This window comes from Narcine bancroftii, chromosome 1 (assembly GCF_036971445.1).
Source record: "Narcine bancroftii isolate sNarBan1 chromosome 1, sNarBan1.hap1, whole genome shotgun sequence".
Lineage (NCBI taxonomy): Eukaryota > Metazoa > Chordata > Chondrichthyes > Torpediniformes > Narcinidae > Narcine > Narcine bancroftii.
Genome location: NC_091469.1, coordinates 330,668,291 through 330,693,638, shown reverse-complemented (window position 1 = coordinate 330,693,638; position 25,348 = coordinate 330,668,291). Strand labels below are relative to the sequence as shown.

The window sequence follows — 25,348 nt, the reverse complement described above, 5'->3', positions numbered from 1 at the left end:
AGTGGTACCATTACACCAGCTCCGGCAGCGCTGCCCAGGCACCATATTTATCAGAACCCAAACGGTGGTTACCCTTCACTTCCAATGGATGCTGCGTGACCTGCTGAGTTTCTCCACATATTTGTGTGCTGCATATTTGATCTCATCACAAGTGGGAGCTCCTCCTACAGAAATATCAGTAGTTCTGTCTGAAGCAGGCTTTACAAATAATTGATCAACAAATAGAACAGTATAATGCAAAGTGATTTACATTCAGATAAACGTTGCATTTTTTTAAAAGAGTACCCAGGCTCAGCATCTGGCATACACATAGAATGTACACTTGCAACATAGTGCAACCAATGGAACTACAATGGGGAAGTGACAGAATTTTACCATGACCTAAAACCGAGTCAAATAAAGTAAGTCTGGCAAATTGCATAGTTAATGAAGATTTGAGTTTGTCAAGAGGCTGAGATCTATATATAGTAAAAATCCATGTTATCCAGAATTTAAGCAACCAGCAAAAAAAATTGTAGGAAATAAAAAAGATGGAAGTTTAAAATTGGCACCCCCAGCAGTCAGTTTGCCAATCACACAACATTCAATCTCAAGCAACCAGAAAATACACGTCCGCCAGGGGTTTTACTGTATATAGGAGGTGGCTTCAGAGAATGTGGAGTTCTTTCCCTTGACAAGTGATACCCAATGTGGTAGTTTGCAGGCTACTATTACCTGAACTATCATTAATTCCAGATTCATTTATGAAAGAGAATTGTGTTTGGAAAAATCTGTTAATACATTTTTTTGGCATTGTAATTAACAGATCAGACAAGAGTAAAATAGCACTGCACAACAAATTTTTTCAAAAGGTTTGCTTCCTGAATAAAATTGGGCATTATGATAGACAACTTCAAGATGAACACACAGTTAATTTCAGATTTGCTGTATCACGTAGGAAGTTGAAGAAACATTAAATTAACTTTTATTGAATTTAGCCTGTTTAATTGCATAATGATTGATACATTGGGTTCGTTCAACTGACAGAAAAATGTTTTGCTGCTGATCTTCGTTTGTTCTCCGATCTGATGCCTCTTGTGTTAGTGTCCAACAATAGTCGACCAGCATTTATGGATTCCGGTTGCCCTGATACCGCTTATCCATGGTCACAATGTCCTGGTGAAAGGTTTCATCATCTTCGTCACTGGCTACACCGAGATCAGCAGGGAAGACGTCCAAGTGTGAAGGCAGAAAATGAATTTTCAGTGACATGCTGCACTTCATGGTTTTGTATGTTTTGAAGTCGACTTAAGATATGACAGGAAATCACAAAAGTAGGTTGTATCTAAAAAAAAGTACAAGATGGGAAAAGGTTAACATTAATTTTTTGTGATCGGCAGCCCAAAATCCATAAAATACTCCCAAAAGTGTCCAGGAAACAGTCTTCATTGCCCAGTGGACTTTCCAAAAAAAAAAGTACATATGAATGATATAAAAAGTTGCAAATTCTAACTAGTGGCTGAAATATGTAAGAACCTCAAGCCTGTTTTACTTTCTCATGTGATCTGCTGCACAGAGGTTACTAAATAACATTCAAACAAATTGGATCGTAGGTAATGTTCTAATGTAGATGGATCAATGGGCAGAAAATAGGCCTTTTTCAAGACAAAATGGGCAGGATTTGGTGTTGAGAGTGCCATAGGGATGGGAGGCAGTGGGGCCAACTCTTCTAGGTCTATCAATGATGTGAATGAAGAGACCCACATCAAACATCTAGGTCTGCTGCTAATACAAAGTAGGCTCATAGTGTATGTCAGGAGCAGGATGTAAAGATGTTTCAGGAGAACGTGATCAGGCTTTGAGAGATGGAATATAATGTGGGACAATTTGAGGTAGAAAAAAATCTTTTTAAATGGTGAAGGATTGAAAGATGGTGTGGAGGATGGCTCAGTAAGGACATTTGCAACAGGAATTGATAATTTTTGTTATTAATGGAATCAAGCACTGAGATAAATTCCTTTTTAAAAGGAGGAGTGATTTTAATTTTTTTTATTTACTGTATGGTAGAAGCCAGTTCCAGCAATTTAAGCCTCCGCCAACAAATTAGACCCAGGGGAAGTCACATGACACGGAGGACATAGGACGTGGGATCCTAAAACTTCCAGGAAAATAGAAGATAATGATTGGCTAAATTAAGTAAACCGAGATTAACATACGAAGGAAGAATTTGCCTTTTAAAATGCCTGTGAAGAAAATAAATATTGTTGCTGAAGTGGATGAAGGCGTTGCTCTTAAGTATAAGGAGAGGCCTTTGATGCAGGGAAATCCTGGATCTGGAATGATGACCAGGGCCCATCAGAGAGTTGAGTTGCTGGGAACAGCAGCAAGTCTGACCAGCCTGCCAGCTGGGGAAGATGGCACCGAGCCAAGGGAAACAGTTTCTTTAAGCAAGGACAGATCATCGAATTCGAGTGAGATGAATGATTGCAATGAAGTTACTTCATTGTATAAAAATGTTAAATATAAATCTAAGGCTAGGGAAAAGGATAAAAAGAACATCAATACTGAATTACAACAGATTCTATGGGAAATGTAGATTCGTATGGAGTTGATGCAAATAGAAATAAAATGTTTAAGATCTGAGGTTCATAATATGAATGAAAAATATAAGCAGTTATCAACAAATGAGATGCGAGTACAAGGACGAAAGGGTGAGGAAAATCAGCAAGTTATGAAAATTTGAAAGGTTGGAAAAGTAAAAGAGAAGCTCGTACAGCAGCAAGTCTTACCAGCCTTGTGGCTTGGGAAGATGGCGCTGGGCCAAGGGAAACAGATTCTTTAAGTAAGGTCAGAACATTAGGTGCTTTTAAATTGCCGCACCTGGGTAGCCCTCCTTGGACCCAGGTGTGTTCAATGGGTGCAAGGTGCTCCCAGCACCTTTCAAGTTGGGGGTGGTTTGCCCCAGTAATTCGCCAACCCAGTGATTTAAGGGGGATCGCGCCCCTGAGATGATGCGGTAAGTGACGCATCACGCAAACTAGTCTCCCCATCCTCCCCACCAGCCGTCAGTCCCACTGTCAATCATGCTCCTCCCCTCCCCACCATGCAGCAGCCGACCCCTCTCCCTTTGATTACGGCAACCCCGGCCCCGCGGCAGCGACCCCCACCCCATGGCTTTGCGGCAGTGACCTTCCCCCTCCCCCCCCCGGCCCCACAGCAGCAACCTCGCTCTCCCCCCCGATCGTGACAGGCACTTCACTAGGGGTTTCCCTGTGATGCCAGCATGTAAGCGCTAGCGTCAATGGAACAACTGGGTCAGCCATTTTCAGTTTCAAGCCACCGGTGTACATGACCTAGGTGAGTATTACTGGGTTCTCTGACTACCTCTGACGTAGGGCAGGGACCCGGTTGATTTCTGATGTTAATAACCATGTCAGACCCTTTCAAACTGCCCTGTGAATGGGGCATTTACTGGGCAAATTGCCCGGTTAACCCCATTTTACAGGGCAGTTTGAAAGCACCTATTGAACCTGAGTGAGATGCTTGATTTCAGTGATAAAAGGAAGTTTTCATCACGATCTCGTCAATTTATGGAGAATTTGAAAAAGATTTAGCAAGAATTATGGATCAAGGATAAGAAGGGAAGGATTAGAAGTTTATGTTACATTACCCAGCGACGATGAAGATTGTACTACCAGATGGAAAAATAATTTTTTTATGGATTACAAACAGGCTTCAGATTTTGGAAACTTTTCCTTTTAATAGGCTGAGTAAATGAGAGGAAATTATTTGGAATGAGGCAATGGACTTGTAAATTAGTGACTTTGTTTTGATGTAACACCTGGGAAGTGAAGGATATTGGAGTCCATCGGGCGCTGCTCATGGACTCGTTGTGGCAATGAGCCACATCCCGCATGATAAATGGGGGGTGAAGCTATATTCTTTAATGCCAAAGGAGAGGGGGGGGTCCACTTTTTTTTCTTAGGGTTTTTGGGGGGGATTGGGTGGGTTGGGGAGGCTTCTCTTCTTTTCCTTTTTTTTCTATTTTTCCTTTTAAACCTGTAAAAGCCATGTACGGATAATCGTGAATGAAATGTATGTAATGTACTTGATTGTATGGGATAGAGAAAAAAAGACAAATTAGACCTAAATTAACGTACAGCCCCAGATGTTTTGGAAGGTGTGGTGAAACTGGAGCACCCGTGGAAAACCCATGCAAATATGGGGAAAACGTCCAAACTCCTTACTGAGTTTGCTAATTGCTGCACTAGCCATACCACCCAAATGTGGCTAACTCCTGCTTCTTGTTCTTGTGTTATTTCCTGGACCATTGAACAGGTGAATTAAAATTTTAGTGATTGAATAAATCTGAAATAAAAAGCTCATGTCAATTACAGATTACCAGATGGTTGAGAAAACTCAGGCCATATAAAGCCACCACAGATGACATCAGACTAGTGAGGTCAATTCTTGGATCCTGTTTATTCAGAGCAGTTGGGAGTGGCCATTAAAGTATTCACCTCATGCTTTTTATACAAACAGTAAACATGTACTAATGACAGCTTGCAGCCAATACAATTAGAACAGAGATGTGGAAAAATTTCTTTAGCCACTGGGTGGTGAATCTGGAATTTGTTGCCACAGGCAGTTGTGGAGACCAATTCATTGGGTGTATTTAAGGCAGAGATTGTTAGGTTCTTGATTAGCCAGGTTATGGGGCCAGAGTTGTAAATCGTTGTCCACATCCTGGCTACTTTTAGGCTACTACCATCAGGAAAGAGGTGTCGATGCCATAAGATCTACCCTGCCAGGTTCAGGAACAGCTGCTCCCCCTCCACCATCAGACTCCTCAACAACAACTCATTCAGGGATTCATTTAAGGACTCTTACTTGAGGACTTTATTGATTATTTTGTTCTCTCTGAATTGCAGAGTCAGTTTGTTTACATTCATTATCTGTTAACAGTTCTTTGTTTACATGTATACGCTGTGTACAGATTTATTTGCACTGTCAATAAGTAGTAATTCTGCCAATATATCTGAAATCTAAATCTGTTTGGAGGTCTGTATATATCTGCCAACAGAGCCAACAGAGCCTTTTTACCCTTGTCGTTTCTTAACTCAACCCACAATGATTCTATATCTTCTGATCCTATGTCACCTTTTTCTAATGATTTAATGTTATTCTTTACCACAGAGCCATTCTGCCTCCTCTGCTTACCTGCCTATCCTTTTGATACTGTGTATCCTTGGATATTCAGCTCCCAATGACATCTATGCTTTAGCCATGATGCGATACCTGCCAATGTGTAGCAGCAATACAAGGTCATTCACTTTAATCTTAAGCTGCGTGCATTTAAATACAAAACCTTTAGCCCTTTCTTTGTTACATTTGACTCTGTATCCCCGTTGCATTGCAATACATCCCCATGGCTACAACTTTGTCCTATCTGGCTGTCCTTCCACAAAAACTCCCCACCAGCTGTCCCTCCTTGTGCACCAACCATCTCTTCCTTTGCTTTTTCACTTTGGTTCTCTCCCCTCTGTGAATCTAGTTTAAACGTGCCCCCCAACCCACCCCCCCCCCCAACCAAGAGTATTAGAAAGCCTCCCTGCCTGGATATTGGTTCCCCTCAAATTCAAGTGCAACCTGACCCATTTGTGCAGGTCACCCCTTCCCCAGAAAATGATCCAAGAACTTAAAACCCTGCCCCTGCACCATCTCCCCAGCCACTCATTTGTCTGCATTATCTTCCTGTTCTGTCCTTCCCTAGCTCATGGCACCGAGAGTAATCCAGAGATGACCACCTTGGCCTCTTCAGCCTCTTTCCTAACTCCCTAAACTTACTTTATAGGACCTCAACTCTCTTCTACCCATGTCATTGGTACCAATATGTACCACAACCTCTGGCCACTCACTTTCTCCTTTAAGAATATTCTGCACCTGCTCAGAGACCTCCAGGACCCAAACACCCGGGAGGTAACATGCTATCCTGGAGTCTCTTTTGTGCCACAGAATCTCCTACCTGTCCCCCTGCCTATCACATCCCCATGACTATCGTTTGACCTGACTTCACCCTTTCCTTCTGTGGCTCAGAGCCGACCATAGTACTTTTGGTCTGGCTGCTGCTCAGGGTCAGATAAGCCATCCCCCTCATCAATTTCCAAAGAGGTAAACTTGTTGCTGTGGGGAATGGCCACAGGGGTGCACTGCACTGCTTGCCTGTTTTCTTTTCCGCTCCTAGCTATCACCCAGCTACCTTCTGTTTCATTTTGTTTGAGTTCTTAGACAACACATGGATGAAGAAAAAGGTTCTTTACTTTAAAGTTGATGCAAACAGCACCAAGAGGCTGCAAGCCTCCATTACAGATCTTACATACCATCTCTTGTTCTGTGTCACCCGCCTGCTGGCAGCCAAGTCTAATCAAACAGTAACTATAATCAAGGCCTTGCTAGTGAATTTGCAACCATGATCTCTATCATTACCTCTCCCTTTCTTAAAACCAAAGTAGCTTACTTTTACTAACATGTTTTCTTTGTATAACTCTGCAATTTTAACTTCAACACCAGGAACTTAGATTTTCATTATTATCAATATCGTTAACATTTTTAAAACTTGTTTTGTGTGTTCACATTTACATACACTAAAACCTGAAGAGTGAATAAGATAGCACTACTTCATTCTATAAATTTGTTCAATGAGTCTCAGAAGGATTCGCATGTCTTGATGATGTCCTGATTGATTGTCCTTGAATCTGAGTTGTTGCCTCAGGCAATGTCTGTATTCAGGTTGTTCAACAGTATTCGTCTTTCCATCGACTGTGGCTGGTCCCATTTGAAGATCTCGACGATTTCTTTGCAGAACACCACCTTTGTCTAAATGGTGTATGATCTTGGTTGGACTTCACTAAGGACAGTTCCCTTCTGAGACCATAAGTTTGCTTTGCTTCACACCCGTGTGAAGTTCTGGTAGGTTTTTTGTTCCACTGTCAAATAAATACTTTTGCTTTTCTTTCTGTTGTTCTTTGAATTTCCTGATTTTCTCCCCCTCTTGTTTTTAGGAGGTTCTCCTGCATGGCTAGGTTTGACCTTAGCCTACGTCTCATAAGAAGTTGTGGTGGTGACGTTCCACACTCGAGCAGTGTTGTGTGGTATATTAGCATGCTCTGGTAGAAGTCTGTTCCACTGTCTTTTGCCTTGTTCATCAATCTTTTCACTGTCCGTACTGATTTTTCTTCTAGACCATTAGACTGTGGAAAATGAGGACTTGATGTTGTGTGTACAAAGTCCCACTCTTTGCCAAACTGTCGGAACTTTGAATTGCAAAACTGGGGTCCATTGTCTAAAGACCTCACTTGCCATGCAATGTGTGGAGAATATGGTTTTCATACCTGTTATTACAGCATCTGCAGTGGTGGTGTTCAGTTTATACACCTCTGGAATACAGGTAGTAATAGTCTGTGACTACAGGATAGTCCATCCCATGACAAATAGGTCAGCGCCTACCTTCTGGTAAAGTCTGTATGGTGCTGGGTGTGGCTTTAGTGGTTCTGCTTGCTTGATATTTCTGGCATATTGTACAGTTTGACACTTCATTTATTATGTAATTGTTGATTCTTGGCCAGTACATCACTTCTCATGTTCTTTTCTTGCACCTTTTGATTCCGAGATGTCCTCAATGGATCCTTTTTAGCCTCTTTTCTCAGACTTTTTGGGATAAGGATTTAGCTTCCTTTGTAGATGATGTCTTCAACCATTGATAGTTCCGCCCTGCGGTTCCAGTACTCTGTTCTAGTCCTGCTTCATGTTGGGCCATCCATCCAAGATGTTTTTTTTTCTCATTTGTCTCAGTGTTTCATCTTTGTTTGTTTCTGACTTTGAGTTCCATTTTTGCATCTGATATGGGCAGTGCACTTGTGATCATGTTCACTAAAGCCTTCATGCCTTTATCCATTTTGGTGTTTGTGGGCTCTCTCATGGTCAACAGCCCTTGACAATGTGTCTGCTGTGGACATTAGTTTACCCGGAGTGTATGCCACATTCAGTGTATAGCGTTGTAGTCTAATTATCATTCTTTGTATTCTAAGTGGACATTCATTTAATGGCTTTTGGAACAATGCAATCAAGGGCTTATGGTCAGTCTCTACACTGATTACTTGTCCTGACACAAACTGATGAAATCTTTCACAGGCGTATGTGATGCTGAGCAGCTCCTTTTCAATTTGAGCGTATCACGTCTCCACGTCTGACATTGATCGTGATGCATACGCAATGGGTTGGCAGTCATCATATTTTTGCAGAACTGCATCGAGCCCACTATGTGATGTGTCTGATGATATCTTGATGGGTCTCGCTGGGTTGTAAGACCTCAGAACTGGTTCCTCTGTGAGCAGTTTCTTTAGTTCCCTCCATGACTTTTCATGGTCATGATTCCACTCCCATTCAATGTTCTTTTCTGTTAGTCTCTCAATGGAGCCATCTTTAATGAGAGGTTGGATATGAATTTACCCATAGAGTTGACCTTCCTTTAAACCTCTGTATGTCCTTTTTGCATTGTGGCCTTGGCATGTTCCCAATGGCAGACACCTTTCTGGGATCTGGCTGGTGCCCTCACTGCCAATAATATCTCCTATAAATGTTAGTTCTGTCATCCCGAGCTGGAATTTCTCTCTATTCTGCTTCAGGTTTGCTTTCCTTGTTGCTTCCAGCACTTTCCTTAGTCTCCCATCATGCTTCATTCTCATGGCTCCCCAGACTATTATGTCATCCATTGAGGTATCAACTCTGTCCAGGTGATTATAGACCTTATGTATAGTTTTGTGATACACTTCAGGAGCTGAGGCATTTCAGAAGGGTAACCTTAGGAATCTGTATCTCCCAAATGGACTATTGAATGTGCACAATCTTGAACTTGCTTCATCCAATTTTAACTGCCAAAATCCTGATGATGCATCTAACTTGCTGAAAAACTTTGAATTTGCAAACTGTAACATGATTTCTTCATGCGTCGGAAGCTTAAAGTGTTCTCTCTTTATTGCTCTGGATCTCTTGGAACCAGGCTTTCCATTCTTTTTGTCCACAACGACGAGTGAAGTCACCCACTCCGTTGGCTCATCTATCTTCTGAATCACATTCAGACTTTCCATCCTGTCCAACTCTGCCTTTAGTTGCTTTTGAAGCACAAATGGAACTTTTCTGCATGGATGTATTATCAGTGGCACACATTTATCCACTCTGATTGTGTGTTCTCCTGGAAGGCAGCCTAGACCCTGAAATAGGCCATTGTACTCTTTCATGAGTTCATCATAGACTGTCTCTCCTTCACATTCCACCACAAGGACTCTTATTAGCAGGTTCAGTTTCTCACAGGTTATTAAACTTTATGGCCTGTACATGCTTTGGTACCACGATGAATGCTAGCATGTGCTCTTTGTCCTTGTGTTTCATTTTGACCATGCATTTTCCTTGCACTGGTATAATCGGTATCTGAATATCCTGTCACCTTCACTTTTGTTCCATACATCTTTGGTCTCAGTCTAATCTTCTTAAAATCAGTCTCTGACATTACATTAATTTGTGCTCCAGTATCTAATTTAACTGAAATGGCCCCTCGTCATTCACTTTTAATCTCAACATCCAGTCTTTCTTGTTTTCAGTCACAACATCTACATAGAATTCCTCTATCTCTCTTTCATCTACTGCATGAACTTTGCTTTGTTGCACTTGGTTCCTACAGCAATGAGCATAATGGTTGCTTTCGTTGCACATGTAGCATGTTTTACTTTTTTGGTAGATGTTGTTTACCGCATCGACGACATGGCTTTTGATTGTTCCTTTCAGTTTTGTTCTCTGGGCTAAGCCTCTCTTTATACTTTGATGAGCTTTTTGTTAAACGGTTTTTGTCTGTTCTTGCTCACTGCATCCATGTTGCAGCTAGTTTCACTGAACAGCTTTTTTGCCTGCGTTTTTACAGTTTCTGTATCCTTACAGTGTGCCATGGCTTTTTCCAAGTCTAGATTTTGCTCTCTTTGCAGTCTTTCCCTTAGACTATTATCTGGAATACCAAACACAAGTCTGTCTTTTAACAGCGAGTCAGTCAGTCCACCAAATTCACAGGTTTTGCTTCTGTTTTTCAATTAAGTCACATACCGATCAATACTTTCTGTACACGTGAAAAATCTGTGCCTCTCAAATGTCACATTATGTTTAGGTATGTAGTATGCCTCAAACTGTTCCATTATTTTTTCCAGTTTCATTTTGTCTCCTTATACACCTTCAGCGCTTCATCACCCATGACATGTAAGAAAACTGACGCTTTCACTTTATCACTTTTCTCGTCAGCTCCAACCGCCACTAAATACAATCCAAAATGCTATTTAAATCTGTTCCAATTTTCAGCCACATTACCTGTCAACTGAAGTTTCACTGGTGGATATAATCCTTCCATATTTCGCTGTTAGTAGTTTCCCTTCACTGATTAGTTGCTGACTTTAGATTTTACTTTTTAAAATATTTCCTTTTAATTTCCTCATCTCACCTGACACCATGTTTCATCTTGTATTCATATGTGTGAGTTCTTAGACAACACATGGATGAAGGAAGAGTTTCTTTAAAGTTAAAGCCTCCATTACAGATCTTACATACTGTCTCTTGCTCTGTGTCAGCCCCCTGCTGGCAGCCAAGTCTGATCAAACAGGACTGTAATCAAGGCCTTTGTAAACATGATCACTATAATTACACCTTCCTCAGATCTAAACCAGATATTAAATAAAATTACAGAAAACAATATACCAAAAAACCCAGAGATCCTCCTCCTAAGTAACATAAAAAATAAAGAATTTGGACTTGATTTGGATGGTGCACAAAAAAATTTGTTAAGATAGCTCTAGCCGTAGCAAAAAAATGTATTATGTCAACCTGGAAATTGGAAGATAATTTGAGAATACAACAATGGTATGTAGAAATGAGTAAATGTATTCCATTAGAAAAAATAACATATAATTTAAGAAATAATATTGAAATATTTGAACAAATATGGGAGCCATACATGAAACACAATAGAGAAAACCTACCAGGGACATCTACCACCTAAATTAACGAAAGGAGAAGGAAATGAAAAGAATTGACTCAGTGGAATCTCTTGTTTATTTTTATTGAATGACAACATTGTTTGACTGGTTTAATGTATCTTAGATTTTGTACTTTAAATGAATGGGGGGGGAGGTAGGGAGGGTGGGATAGGAGGAGGGAGGGGGGGAGAAAATGACACTATATATTTGAAAAGGAAAATGTATGTATCTTGGTCGGTGTGGTTTATGGTGTGAAAAAAAAAAATTACACCTTCCTCCTGCCTCCTTGGTGTGATTGTATCCCTATAACTCCTGTCTATCACCCCCTCAGCCTCCTAGATGATCCGAAGTTGATCCATCTCCTGCTCCCATTCCCTCACATGGTCTGTCAGGAGCCACAGGTGGATGCATATCCTGCAGGTGAACTAATCAAGGAATAATGTTGGCTTTGCTGACTATCCACATTCTGCAAGAGGAGCATGTCCTGCTTGGCTGCCATTCCCACTGTCCTTTTAAGTGCAAATAGCAAAAATCTGTCATTACCAGGCCTCAACACTCGCACCTTCTCAGCCTCTGCTCTCCGAAGCCTCACAAGTCAAAGCCTGAAATTCCCACTCCTATACAACCATTCACACACTTGAGCTTCCCCTCTTTTTATTGACTGCTGCTAATTGGCCAATGGAGGAAATTGAAAGAGCGCCTACCTCTCCCGTTGCTTTTGAAAGACTTCTCTGCTCCTGTGACAGCCCACTCTCGCAGTCCCAGAAGATCCTTATTGCAATGCAATTGAGTGTTACGAAAAAGGGAGACCTTGCTTCCTTCCTTCCTTCCTGTTGCATCACATGACTGTTGTTTAGAGGAGTCACGTGATGGAGTAGTGGCCGGACGGTGAACTCCAGCCCTCTCCAGAAAAGTCGGAAAAAACAAAGGAAAACACAAAGGCACAAAAATAAAAATCAAAGTAAAGTGAATATAAAGGTGGAAAGAAGATGGCGACGAAAAAAGAAAAGTCGAAATCAACGGTAAGAAGAGAGGAAGAGAAGACAACGGAAGATGAAGGAAAAGGCCTTACCTGTTCGAAGAGGCCCGCGGTGGAGAGAGAAACCCGCTCCCTCAGGTCGGTAGAATGTGGACTACAAAAATGGCTCGCTGAGCCGAGTAAAAGTGCGCAACCGCGCATGAAAAAAAACACACCGACGGGAGGGGTGACCAGCTGGGGAGTCGATCTCCACAGCCGGCAATGACAGCTGCAGAACACCTGCAGCAAGAGGAGAACATAGAAGACAACGAAAACAAGAAAGAAGAGAAGAAAAGGGCAACAAAGAAACAACAGATGGCCAACCCAGAGGAAGAGGAAGAGTACAGTGAAATAGAAGAAGAAGGGAAAGGCAAGATAAAGGATATACTTTCTCTTATTAAAGAGTACATGGAGTCATTTAAAGAATGGCAAGCGCAAGAATTTAATGATTTAAGAAGAAGAATAAACAATACAGAAAAGAAAATGAATAAAATAGATATGACCTTATCAGAAATGGGAAAAAGAATGGACAAGGTGCAAGAACGAGAAGCAGCAGTAGAAATGGAGGTAGAGGACTTAAAAAAGAAATTAGAGGAATCTAATAAAAAAGTTAAAGAGACACAAGAACTGTTAGCTCAGAAAATAGATATAATGGAAAATTATAACAGAAGAAATAACATAAAGATAGTGGGCCTTAAGGAAGATGAAGAAGGCAAGAATATGAGAGAGTTTATAAAAGATTGGATCCCTAGGATCCTAGGATGTCCAGAACTACAGCAAGAAATGGAAATAGAAAGGGCACATAGAGCATTGGCCTTTAAACCACAATCACAACAAAAGCCAAGATCTGTTTTAGTAAAATTCCTAAGATATACTACAAGAGAAAAGGTACTGGAGAAAACAATGGAAAAAGTAAGAGAGGACAATAAGCCACTGGAGTACAAAGGGCAAAAAATCTTCATTTATCCAGATATAAGTTTTGAACTCCTGAAGGAGAGAAAGGAGTTCAATACAGCAAAGGCGATTTTATAGAAGAAAGGGCTTAAATTTATACTAAAGCATCCAGCGGTATTGAAAATATTTATTCCAGGACAGCAAAACAGACTATTCTCAGATCCAGAGGAAGCACGAAAATTTGCAGAACAATTACAAAATAGACTGAGAGATGAAGACGTGTAACGAGAGTACAAAAGACTGCGAACTAAAAAGACATAAGTTTTGAACTCCTGAAGAAGAGGAAGGAGTTCAAAACATCGAAAACGATCTGATGGAAAAAAAACTATTCTCGGATCCAGAGGAAGCAAGGAAATTTGCAGAACAACTACAAAACAAACAGAGAGATGAAGACATGTAATAAGAGTAAAAATGACCACGATTTATATGTATGTGGGTAAAGAGGTATATGTGTGTATATGTATAATGTGCATACATGAATGCATCCGTATTTAGAGGAAAATATAGATAGTATAGACAAGAATTAATAAGGGAAGGAAAAGGAATAGAGGGAATAAGGAGGGAATTAAAAGAGTGACCTTTGTTACATATGAAAAGTGAAATCTTTTCTGGGGGGGGCTGGGTGGGGGGGAGTTACGGTCACTGCAAAATCAGCTGACGCTTGCGAGTGAATTCGCAAATCCAAATGGAGAGGGGAGATGTGGTTGTCCGACAAGGGATAAAGGACAACTCAGGAGGGGAAGGGGGGATCGGGGCTAAAGAAGTTTTAAATAGGAGAATAAGGAAAATGTTTGATGTTTTAGGAATGTTGTCTTATAAAGGATTCAAAACAAGAAAACAGAAATGGATAAGAAGGAAAGGTAATGATGGAGAAACGGAAAGGGAAGATGAACAAAGTATAAAATGGCTACGTTGAGCTATATGACTTTAAATATTAATGGAATACATAACCAAATTAAAAGGAAGAAACTGCTAAATTTACTGAAAAAAGAAAAAATTGATATAGCATTTGTGCAAGAAACACATTTAACTGAATTGGAGCATAAGAAATTAAAGAGAGATTGGGTAGGACACGTAACAGCAGCATCGTATAATTCAAAAGCCAGAGGAGTAGCTATATTAATTAGTAAAAATGTGCCATTTAAAATAGAAGAGGAAATAATAGATCCAGCAGGGAGATATGTAATGATAAAATGTCAGATATATTCGGAGTTTTGGAATCTACTCAATGTATATTCACCTAACGAAGAAGATCAAAAGTTTATGCAAGATACCTTTTTGAAGATAGCAGATTCACAAGGGAACATATTAATAGGAGGGGATTTCAACCTGAATTTGGATTCAAATATGGACAAAACTGGGAAAAAAATTAACAGAAAGAACAAAGTAACCAAATTTATAATTAAATCGATGGAAGAAATGCAACTTTTGGATATGTGGAGGAAACAACACCCAAAGGAAAAGGAATATTCATATTACTCGGCTAGACATAAAACATAATCAAGAATAGACCTATTTTTGTAATCAAGATAGAGTGAAAAAAACAGAATATAAAGCTAGAATACTATCGGACCATTCACCCTTAATATTGACAGTAAAGTTAGAGGACATCCCTCCAAGAATGTATAGATGGAGATTAAACCCCATGTTACTTAAAAGGCAGGATTTTAGAGAATTTATTGAAAAACAAATTAAAATGTATTTTGAAATAAATACGGAATCAGTGGAAGATAAGTTTATACTATGGGATGCAATGAAAGCATTCATTAGAGGGCAAATAATAAATTATATAACCAAGATGAAGAAGGACTATAATCAGGAAACAGAGCAGTTGGAAAGGGAAATAGTAAATATAGAAAAAGAATTAGTAATGAAGGAAGATATAACTAAAAGAAGAGAATTGGCGGATAAAAAAATAAAATATGAAACACTACAAACATATAAGGTGGAGAAAAATATAATGAAGACAAAACAGAAATATTATGAACTAGGTGAAAAAACGCACAAAATCCTAGAACAAGCTAAGAAAATGGTATTGGCATCAAGGAAAAAAGACAAACAAATTATATATAATCCAAAAGAAATTAAGGAAAACTTTAGAGAATTCTATGAACAATTATACCGAACTGAAAACGAAGGGAAAGAAGGGAGAATAGATGAATTTCTAACTAAAATTGAACTACCAAAACTACAAATAGAGGAACAAAATAAATTAACAGAGCCATTTGGAATAGTAGAAATACAAGAGATAATAAAAAAAATTACCAAATAATAAGACACCAGGAGAGGATGGATTCCCAATAGAATTCTATAAAACATTTAAAGACTTATTAATTCCGCCCCTCCTGGAAGTAATCAACCAGATTGATAAAACGCAAAGCTTACCAGATTCATGTAAAACAGCAATAATTACAGTAATACTAAAGCAAGGGAAAGATCCACTCACACCAGCGTCATATAGACCAATATCTTTACTTAACACAGATTATAAAATAATAGCTAAATTATTAGCAAACAGATTAGCAGAGTATGTACCGAAAATGGTAAATCTAGACCAAACTGGATTTATCAAAAAAAGACGCACAACAGACAATATTTGTAAATTTATTAACTTAATTCATGCAGTAGAAGGGAATAAAGCACCAACAGTAGCAGTTGCTTTAGACGCAGAGAAGGCCTTTGACAGAGTAGAATGGAATTATTTGTTTAAAGTATTGCAAAAATTCAGTTTACCGGAGAAGTATATTAATTGGATTAAAGCATTATATAAGGGACCATTAGCGAAAGTGACAGTAAATGGACATGTATCAAAGCAATTTAACTTAAGCAGGTCAACACGACAGGGATGCCCACTATCACCTTTATTGTTTGCGTTAGCTATAGAACCACTAGCAGAATTGATAAGAACAGAAAATAATATAAAAGGGATAAAAATAAAAGACAAGGAATATAAAATAAGTTTATTTGCGGATAATGTTATAGTATACTTAACAGAACCAGAACTATCAATAAAAGAATTATATAAGAAATTGAAGGAATATGGAGAAGTGTCGGGTTACAAGATCAACGTAAATAAAAGTGAAGCAATGCCTATGAATGATGCGGATTTCTCAAAATTTAAGAAGGAATCACCATTTAGATGGCAAATGCAAGCAATAAGATACCTAGGTGTACAAATAAACAAAAATCTCGGCCAATTATATAAACTCAATTATTATCCACTAATGAAAAAATTACAGGACGATTTAGAGCATTGGAAAGATTTACCATTAACACTAATAGGAAGGATAAATTGTATTAAAATGAACATTTTTCCAAGGATATTATACCTATTTCAGGCATTGCCAATACACTTGACAGAGAAATTCTTCAAGGAGTTAAAGAAAATAATAAGGAAATTTTTATGGAAAGGGGGGAAACCGAGGATAGCACTAGATAAATTAACAGAATGGTATAAACAAGGAGGCTTACAACTGCCAAACTTTAAAAATTATTATAGAGCCGCACAATTAAGATACCTATCAGATTTTTATCAAACAAGGGAAAAGCCAGATTGGACTAGATTAGAATTAGATAAAATAGGGGAAAAGACACCTGAACACATATTATATAAATGGGATGAAAAATTGGTACAACATAGAAGTTCTCCAGTATTACATCATCTACTCAATATTTGGAAGAAGATTCATGTAGAAAGAAATAAAACAAATTATCAATTACCAAAACTAATATTGACGCAAAACAAGTTACTCCCTTTTACAATAGATAACCTTTCCTTTAGAGAATGGGAGAAAAAAGGGATTAAAAGAATAGAAAATTGTTTTTCAGGAAATAGATTCTTATCCTTTGAACAAATGAAAGATAAATACAATATAACTCAAGATACAGCGCTGGCATATTACCAATTGAGATCCTACTTGAAGGATAAATTAGGAAGCAGTTTGAGTTTGCCAGAGGGAAGTAACTTTGAATATGTGATTACAGATACAATGATAATCAAAAGATTTATAACAAATATGTATATTAAACTGCAAGAAAAGGAGAATGAGGAAACAAATGGTAAAACTAAACAAAAATGGGAACAGGATTTAAATATAAAGATAAAAAAGGAAACATGGGAGAAGTTATGCTCTGGAACGATGAGAAATACAATAAATACAAGGTTACGTATGATACAATATAACTGGATACACAGGCTATACATTACACCTCAAAAGTTAAATAAATGGGACCCAACAGTATCTGATAGATGTTTTCGATGTAAAAAAAGAAATGGGAACAACAATTCATGCAATCTGGACATGTGAGAAAGTAGAAAAATTTTGGGAAGATCTCAATCAGATATTAAATAAAATAACAGAAAACAATATACCAAAGAATCCAGAGATCTTTCTCCTAAGTAACATAAAAAACAAAGAATTTGGAATTGATTTGGAGGATGCACAAAAAAGATTTGTTAAGATAGCTCTAGCCGTAGCAAAAAAATGTATTATGTCAACCTGGAAATTGGAAGATAATTTGAAAATACAACAATGGTATATAGAAATGAATAAATGTATTCCATTAGAAAAAATAACATATAGTTTAAGAAATAATATTGAAATATTCGAACAAATATGGGAGCCTTACATTAAACACAATAGCGAAAACCTACCGGGGACAATCACTACCTAAGTTAACGGAAGGAAAAGGAAATGAAAAGAATGGACTCAGTGGAATTTCTGGTGTATTTTTATTGAATGACAACATTGTCTGACTGGTTTAATGTATCCTAGATTTATACCTTAAATGGACGGGAGGGGGAGGTGGGGAGGGTGGGAGGGGGGGAGAAAATGACATTGTATATGTGTGAAAAGGAAAAAATGTGTATCATGGTTAATGTGATTTATTGTGTGAAAAATAAAAAATTATAATTAAAAAAAAAACATGACTGTTGTTTAAATGGTGAATTATTGCACCAGGTTGTTGCACAGTGAGACTTGGAAGTATTTGTGTGCAACTGGTTGGTTTGGAGGTAAAACAGATAATCAAGGTAAGTGGGATGTTGTCCTTCATCGCTAGAGGGATTGAATTTAAGAAAAGGGAGGTCCTGCTCCAATTGTACAGGGTGTACTGCCAAGGCTGAACTGGGAGTATTGTGTGCACTTCTGATCTCCTTACTTGAGAGGTTCACCAGGTTGATACCGGAAATGAGAGGGTTTGTATATGAGGAAAGATTAAATTGTTTGGAACTATACTTGCTGGAGATTAGAAGAATAAGAGGGGATCTTATAGCAATGTAAAATTATGAAAGGAGTAGACAAAATAGAAGCAGGGAGCTTCTTTCCTCTGGCAGGTGAGACAAGAACTTGGGGATAGAGCCTCAAGAATCGTGGGAGTAGATTAACTCAAGATGAAGAGGGACTGCATCTCCCAGAGAGTAGTGAATCTGTGGAATTCTCTGCCCAAGGAAGCAGTAGGGACCACCTCATTAAATAGGCAGTAAAACCCCTGTTATCTGGAATTCAAGCAACCAGCAGCCTCAAACAAATGGAAACAAAATTGCAGAAAATAAATAGGTAAAATATACAAAGATTTAAAATTGGTGCGCCTTGCTGTTAGTACACCCATTATGCAAGATGGAATCTCAAGCGACCGGAAAATTCACTTAACTGATGTCTACCAAATCCGGAGGTGCCGGATACCAGGGTTTCTTTTAAACTGTATTAAATATACAAAGGATTTCTGCAGAGTTGGGGAACTAAGGGTTATGGGCAACAGGAAGGCAGATGGAACTGATTCCATGGCCAGATCAGCTACGGTCTTTGTGAACACTGGAGCAGGCTAGGCAGGCCAGATGGGCGACTCCTGCTTCTGCTGCTTCAGTTCATATGAAATCATTTCTGATTGTGTATATCTGTTGGGGACAAACAGAATTTAATTTTTAAATTGAGAGCATGATTTAGCTGAGTGCTATCACTGTACAGAAAATTAAGTTGCTTTTTTCATCTGTTTTATTTCCCTCAGGTCATTATGTTCGCAACATCTGTGTGTATGGATTGGGAGACCTGGAATGGCTTGTTCAAAGGGACAGTTTATTTGCAAACAAATTTGAAGTTGAGAACCATCCGTTAATGGCACAGTGTATGGAGCGGTGGTTAAGACGAAAAACGTTGTCTCAGTCTGAAGTACCCATTCAACCAGGATGGCATATGAAAAGTAACAAGTGTTTCTTTGACATAGAAGGCAATGATTGCAGCACCACTTTGACATGAGGTGAAAATTCTTGACTGTTCAACAATTGAAAAAGTGTATCCTTTTACCCTAATAATGTATCAGTCAAATAGAAAGTGGGTTCTCATCTTTAAACACATATGACTTTTGTAATTCACAGAATTGTTTGTCTCGAGTCCAACAACATTTATATCTTATTGGAAGTTTTCTATTTATTTATTTTCCCAAGTTCTGAGTTGCTTTTATTTCCCCACATCATTAATGAATGAAGAGGAGGCTCACACCGACATTTGCTTTTTAAAAAAAAATCTGTCCAGTCGTAACCTGGAGTTTTCTCCTGTATTCCCCTTTCTCAGTGGGCACTAATCTCCAATCACCAACTAAACAAGCATAGTGGAAGAAGTTACTATTAATATAGAAACTCTGGGCTACTGACTTTTCCTTCTGAAAGCTAAATGAATAAAGTTCATCACTTTGTCAATGATAATATTGAAGATTATGGATTTGGGTAAATGGGCATTAATTTTATTTTTTGTGACATTCTTTTCTTTAAGTTCTAATTGTTAATGAGAATAAAGGATCTGATTGTGGGCCTCTACTTTTCCCAAATGTTTATGAACATACAGCCAGTAGGCGAAGGGTTAGTTGTACAGCACGAAAGTCTGCAGACACCATGGTTGAAGTAAAATCATGAGGTTGGAGAAACTCAGCAGGTCAAACAGTACACTGGTGGTGTGAGCTGTGGAAGAAACACAGCCACCACGTTGAGGGTCGTTAACGACTGTTTTTATTCAAATTCAGCACGCCCCTATAAGGACAGCATGAGCTCAGTCACCTGGTACATTTTGACATCATAATCGCTGCCCAGGGTGCATGCTGGGAGGGATGCTGGAGTCAGAGAGAAACCTCTGACGACGCCATTTCCTCATGGCTGCCCCGCCATGTGGCGATACAAGTGGGGTCAATTCGCCATTAGGCTTCATTTCCCTTCTTTGACACAACTCTGATCCTCATGTTGACAAATGGCAACTACAAACTCTAAAGGTGATCAAAAGCTCAAAAAGAAAGCTTAGCTCTCTCTTGTACCTGCACCAGTGAAGCAATTAAACACACCTGAGCACTCCAAACACCTGTGAAGTCAACTGTCCCAAACATTATGGTGTCTTGAAATGGGGGAACTATGTATAAAAAGTGGGTGTCGTGATTGGTGTAGCAGTTAGCAGAACGCCTTTACAACGTCAGCAATCAAGACCGGAGTTCAAATCCCACGCTGTTTGTAAGGAGTTTGTACGTTCTCCCCATGTCTGTGTGGGTTTTCCCTGGGGGCTTTGGTTTTCTCTCATTGTTCAAAATGTACCAGGGGTGTAGGTTAATTTGGTGTAAATTGGGCGGCACAAGCTCATGGCCCAAAATGGCCTGTTACCATGCTGCATGTCTAAATTAAATTAAAAATTAAAGTGCTGTAATTTCTACATGGTCAAACCAAAATGTGTACAAATAACCTTGTATAAGATCTGGAATATGCACTTTAATTACATGTGAATTGTTTGATTACAAATTTAAAACAGTGAAGCGCAGGGACAAAAAAGGAAAAAAAGTGTCTGTTCCAAACATTACAGAGGGCACTGTAGAACCAAAGTAACAGTGATCGGTCAGATTAAGACAGCAGCTAAGTTGAAATTTAGGAATGTGCTGCAAAAAACATAAATTTTCTCATCAATACAGTGTTGACAAGTTATGTTGTGGTTAAAAAGAAGAAACTGCAAAATTATTTAGAGCAATTTGCCTTAATCTGTTAGTTTTAGCCAAAAAAACCATGTAGTATATCAGTGGTCACTGTGTTTAACTCAATGAGAATGGAATCTATTTTCTCACTGTTAGTTCACCAGTGATGCAGCACACAATCTCAAGCATCTAAAATTCAATTATCCAGCATCTACCAATCCCCATTGGTGCTGGATACCAGGGATTTTACTGTATAACAAGCATGCAGAGAGGGTAAACTTTCCTTTTTCCCCTTATCAGAGGTGAATAAAACTTGAGGGCATTGATTTAGGGTAAGGTGCAAGTGATTTATAAGGGATTTGAGGTGAGATCTTTTTCATACAGGGTGGAATGCATGGCCAAAGAGAGTGAGAGCAACAGGAACATTAATGCCATTGAAGAGATGCCTAGACACAGACTTGAATGCTATAGACTTAGAATACCTACTAGTTAATGTGGAGTAGTGGGCCAAATGCTCTGTTTCCATGCTGTAGATCCTTGTTCCAAAACAACCAATTGCCATGCATTAGTGCTGCTGTTTTATAGTAAATATGACCTCATTGCACAGGAAATTGGTGACACGAATGTGCAGATTTTAAAAGTTTGCATCCATAGAAAAACATTTTAACTTGTGATGTATTGGCAACTTGAAACTTAGACCTCACGTGCCAGAAATAGTATTGGTATTTTGCATATCTTTCCATATATTTATATAAAAATATATTTATTTTAATATTTTATGCTGTATGTATTTTATGAAGGTGGAGATGAATCTAGTATTTAACATGCATCGTGGTAAATAATTTGGGGAACCACATGCTCGTGGGCCAAAGGGCCTATTACAGTGCTGTGTCTAAAAAAACTTAGCTAAATAATGTACTTGCTTCTTGTTATGTAATTTGGAGTCTAGAAATGAATATTGTTGATAATCAGCTTTATATTTACTGCTGGGTCTTATGTTAATGCAAGTACTATCTCATTTAATTCGAGCTGATATTTCTAGTAACATCATGGATAAGAAAATGTTAAATATTCAACTGGTAGCATTTATAAAATGGATAAAATAATGGTGTAAAAGAGCTAATAGCTGCCTCAAAGGATTTATTTTTGATTCTGATTTATAGAGGTGATGAAATACAACCTGTAATATAGATTGTGATCAAACCAGAACATGAAATTCATACATTCCTAGCTTCCAAAATAAATGCTTTTTGTGTATCCTCAGTCGCTGCAACCTTGGTTTTAAAATTGCAATCACAGGCTAAACACGCTTTAAAAATTGGCTGTATTGCACCGAGAAATTACAATGGACTCGTCATGGTATAACATAATGATTGACACCTTTGAAGCAGTCATCTTTCTTTAATAGCCTGTGGCATTCAATTTGGATTGCAAGGAGATTTCTCAAGTATATTGCACTCATACACTGAAATCATTGCTGTAACTGTTGGGCATATTTAGAAGTCGTACGCCGCCTTCTGCATCATTTGTAAGTACAAGGTGTGTTTTGTCGCCATATATGTGATATAATCCCTCAATTTTTGCTTTCTTGCTTTGTGTTGAGCCCTTTTAAACTGTTATGATAAATACTTTTTGGCTCCTGTTGATATCTAGCTGAAAATGTCTTTTAAAGGGTGGTGTAGCGGTTAGTGCAATGTTATTACAGCACCAGTAACTGGGGCTCGAATCCTGTACACTCTGTAAGAAGTTTTTATGTTCTCCCTATGTTTGCGTGGGTTTTCCCCAGGGGCTCTGGTTTCCTCCAGTCTTCAAAATGCACAGGGGTTGTAGGTTCATTGTGTGACACAGACTCATGGACCCGAAGGGCACATTACCAAGCTGTATGTCTAAATTTAAAACAACTTCTTGGAAGTTATTCTAATAATAAAACAATTGAGTGGCAGTGAAGCTGAGCTTAATTGAAGCAGGATCCTTGTGTTTATACATCCTTGAAGATGACAAAATGAAAAGGGTATTAAAAAGGCTGCTTAGGATTTTGGCAAGACATGGAATTTTAAAAAAAACGGCACATTAAATCTTTGTAACTACACATAGGCTGCAAAGTCATTGCAGTCTGGCGTCAGGAGGGGTGTCAAACTCTGGGGGAGGATACAAGAGGCCAATGATGGCTTCAGTTCAATTAGACAAGAGAAGCTGGGATTCCCTTTGAAGTAGAGAAAGTTGTGGGTGGATTTGATAGTGTTTCATCATCCTGAGGAGTTTTGACTGATTATGGTAAGTTTATTGTCATATACTGTACAGTTTAGCCTTTAACACCATTATTCCCTCAGTGCTGGTCAAGAAGCTACAAATTCTGGGCCTCTGCACCACCCTCTGCAACTGGATCCTTAACTTCCTCAGCGGAAGACCATAGTCAGTACAACATCTCCTCCTCAGTGATTATCAGCACAGGCGCACCTCAAGGATGTGTGCTAAGCCCACTGCTCCTCTAATTATACACCCATGACTGTGTGGCTGCTTAATTCCAATGCTATCTATAAATTTGCCAATGACACCACAGTTGTCAGCAGATTCACCAATGGCAACGAGGAAGTGTCCAGAAGGGTGATAGATCAACTTGTTGAGGGGTGTCATACCAACAACGTTGAGCTCAATGTCAAGGAGTTGATTGTGGACTTCAGGAGGAAGTAAAACTCCAAAATGCTGGAGGAACTAAGCTGGTCTATTCAGTGTCTATAGAGGACAAAGATAGGTTCCTCCAGCATTTTGGTGTTTGTTCTACAATTGCAGTGTCTGCACCCTATCATGTTTCTCTGACTTCAGGAAGAAGTCAGGGGAACACGACTCAGTCCTCATTGTGGTCTGAATAGTGGAGAGGATCAAGATCTTCAAATTACTGGGTGTCAACATCTCCGAGGATCTGTCCTAGAGCCGCCAAGTCGATGTAATCACAAAGGCTCGCCAATGGCTATACTTTGTGAATTGTCTGAGCTGGTTTGGTATGTCACTGAAGACTCACAAAAACTTCTAAAGGTGTACCATGGAGAGCATTATGGCTGGTTGCATCACTGATACAGAGGTGCCAATGCTCAGGACAAGAATAAACTCCAGAGGGTTCTTAACTTGGCCTCCGACATCACTTCGTTCCATTGAGGATATCTACATGCGGTCTTCAAAAAGCAGCCTCAATGCTCAAAGACCCCCACCACCCAGGCCATGCTATTCTGCTGCCATCGGGGGAAAAGGTACAGGGACCTAAAGATAAGCACTCAACAGCACAAGATCATTTTCTTCCCCGCTGCCATCAGATTCCTGAATAATCAATGAATCAAAGGCACTGCCTTACTTTATGTGCATTTTTTTTAAATTTACTGTTGTAAGGTGGTGTATATGAATGTTTGCACTATGATGTTACCGTAAAACACTGAATTTAATGAGTTGCTCGTGACAATAAATTCTGATTCTGACAATGTACATATGCACCAAAATTCTTACTTGCTACAGCTGAACAGGTCATTGTGAAAAGAAACGTTAACAGTCAATTTATGGAGGAGTCACGTGATGGAGTAATGTCCGGTCGGGAAAACCAGCCATCTCCAGGAAAAAAAGAAAAAGCAAAGCATAACAAAAATAAAATAGAAGAAATAGAAGATAAAGATACAGAGAAGAGAAAGAAGATGGCTTCCAAGAAGGAGAAAGTAAAAACAACTGGGGAAAAAAAAGTAGAAAAGTCGCCGGAGAAGAAAGAAGAAGGCCTTACCTTCACGAAGGAACAGGACACTGTGGTGGCGAGGAGCGCCCGACCCTCAAGGTCAGTGCCTGCCCTGCGGAGTCGTGACCCACTAGCCGGTGCACTACATAAATAGCTCTCGGAGCCAAACAAAAGTGCGCAATTGCACAATCTAAGGAGAAAGAGAACACCAGCAGGAGGGAGCTCAGCAGAGGAGCGGGCTGTCACAGAGCAAACAGTTGAGGGATGCCCAACACCAGGGCACTCATCTGGAGGATGAGGAAGGCAGCAGAAGAGGAAGCGATGAAACAGATGAGGGAGATAGATGGAGGGATGACCGACAAGAAGATCAACGTCAGGATGCACAACAGACGAGCAGCCCAGGAGGGGAGGATCATCAACAAGAGGCCTGTCAAAGAGATACAAGCAGCTCATAAGGAAAAACAGAAGAGACACAGACACAAAGAAGAGAAGAAGAAGAGGAAGAAGAAGACCAAGATCTTCACAGAGAAATAGAAGGTAAAACTGATGAACGGAATATCAAGAGCAAATGAGATCATTAAAAGAATGGTTGTCATTAGAGTTTAATGCAATTAAAAGGAAAATGAAAAGAACAGAAGATAAAATGCAAAGGTTAGAACTGGTAATGACAGAAATAGG

The 25,348-nt window shown here is 39.1% G+C and overlaps 1 protein-coding gene and 1 long non-coding RNA gene across 4 annotated transcripts in view; one reads left to right on the top strand and one right to left on the bottom strand.

The window, feature by feature from the left end:
- Window positions 1-22,221, top strand: part of LOC138748416 (N-acetyllactosaminide beta-1,6-N-acetylglucosaminyl-transferase-like) — an 89,122-nt gene extending 66,901 nt beyond the window's left edge. For 2 of the 3 annotated variants that reach the window (XM_069908585.1, XM_069908575.1), the window contains one exon: window positions 19,027-22,221. In XM_069908585.1, coding sequence (XP_069764686.1) covers window positions 19,027-19,274 — 248 coding nt within the window. In that variant the 3' untranslated portion in view covers window positions 19,275-22,221. The remainder of the gene's footprint in view (window positions 1-19,026) is intronic. The other variant, XM_069908595.1, reaches the window with a different exon arrangement.
- On the bottom strand, window positions 982-11,958 carry LOC138748420 (uncharacterized). Its single transcript, XR_011348029.1, has 3 exons — window positions 11,753-11,958; window positions 5,200-5,277; window positions 982-1,324 (listed from the first exon to the last, which is right to left on the bottom strand). It is a non-coding gene; the product is annotated as an uncharacterized lncRNA (long non-coding RNA).
- Window positions 22,222-25,348: the final 3,127 nt, after the last annotated feature.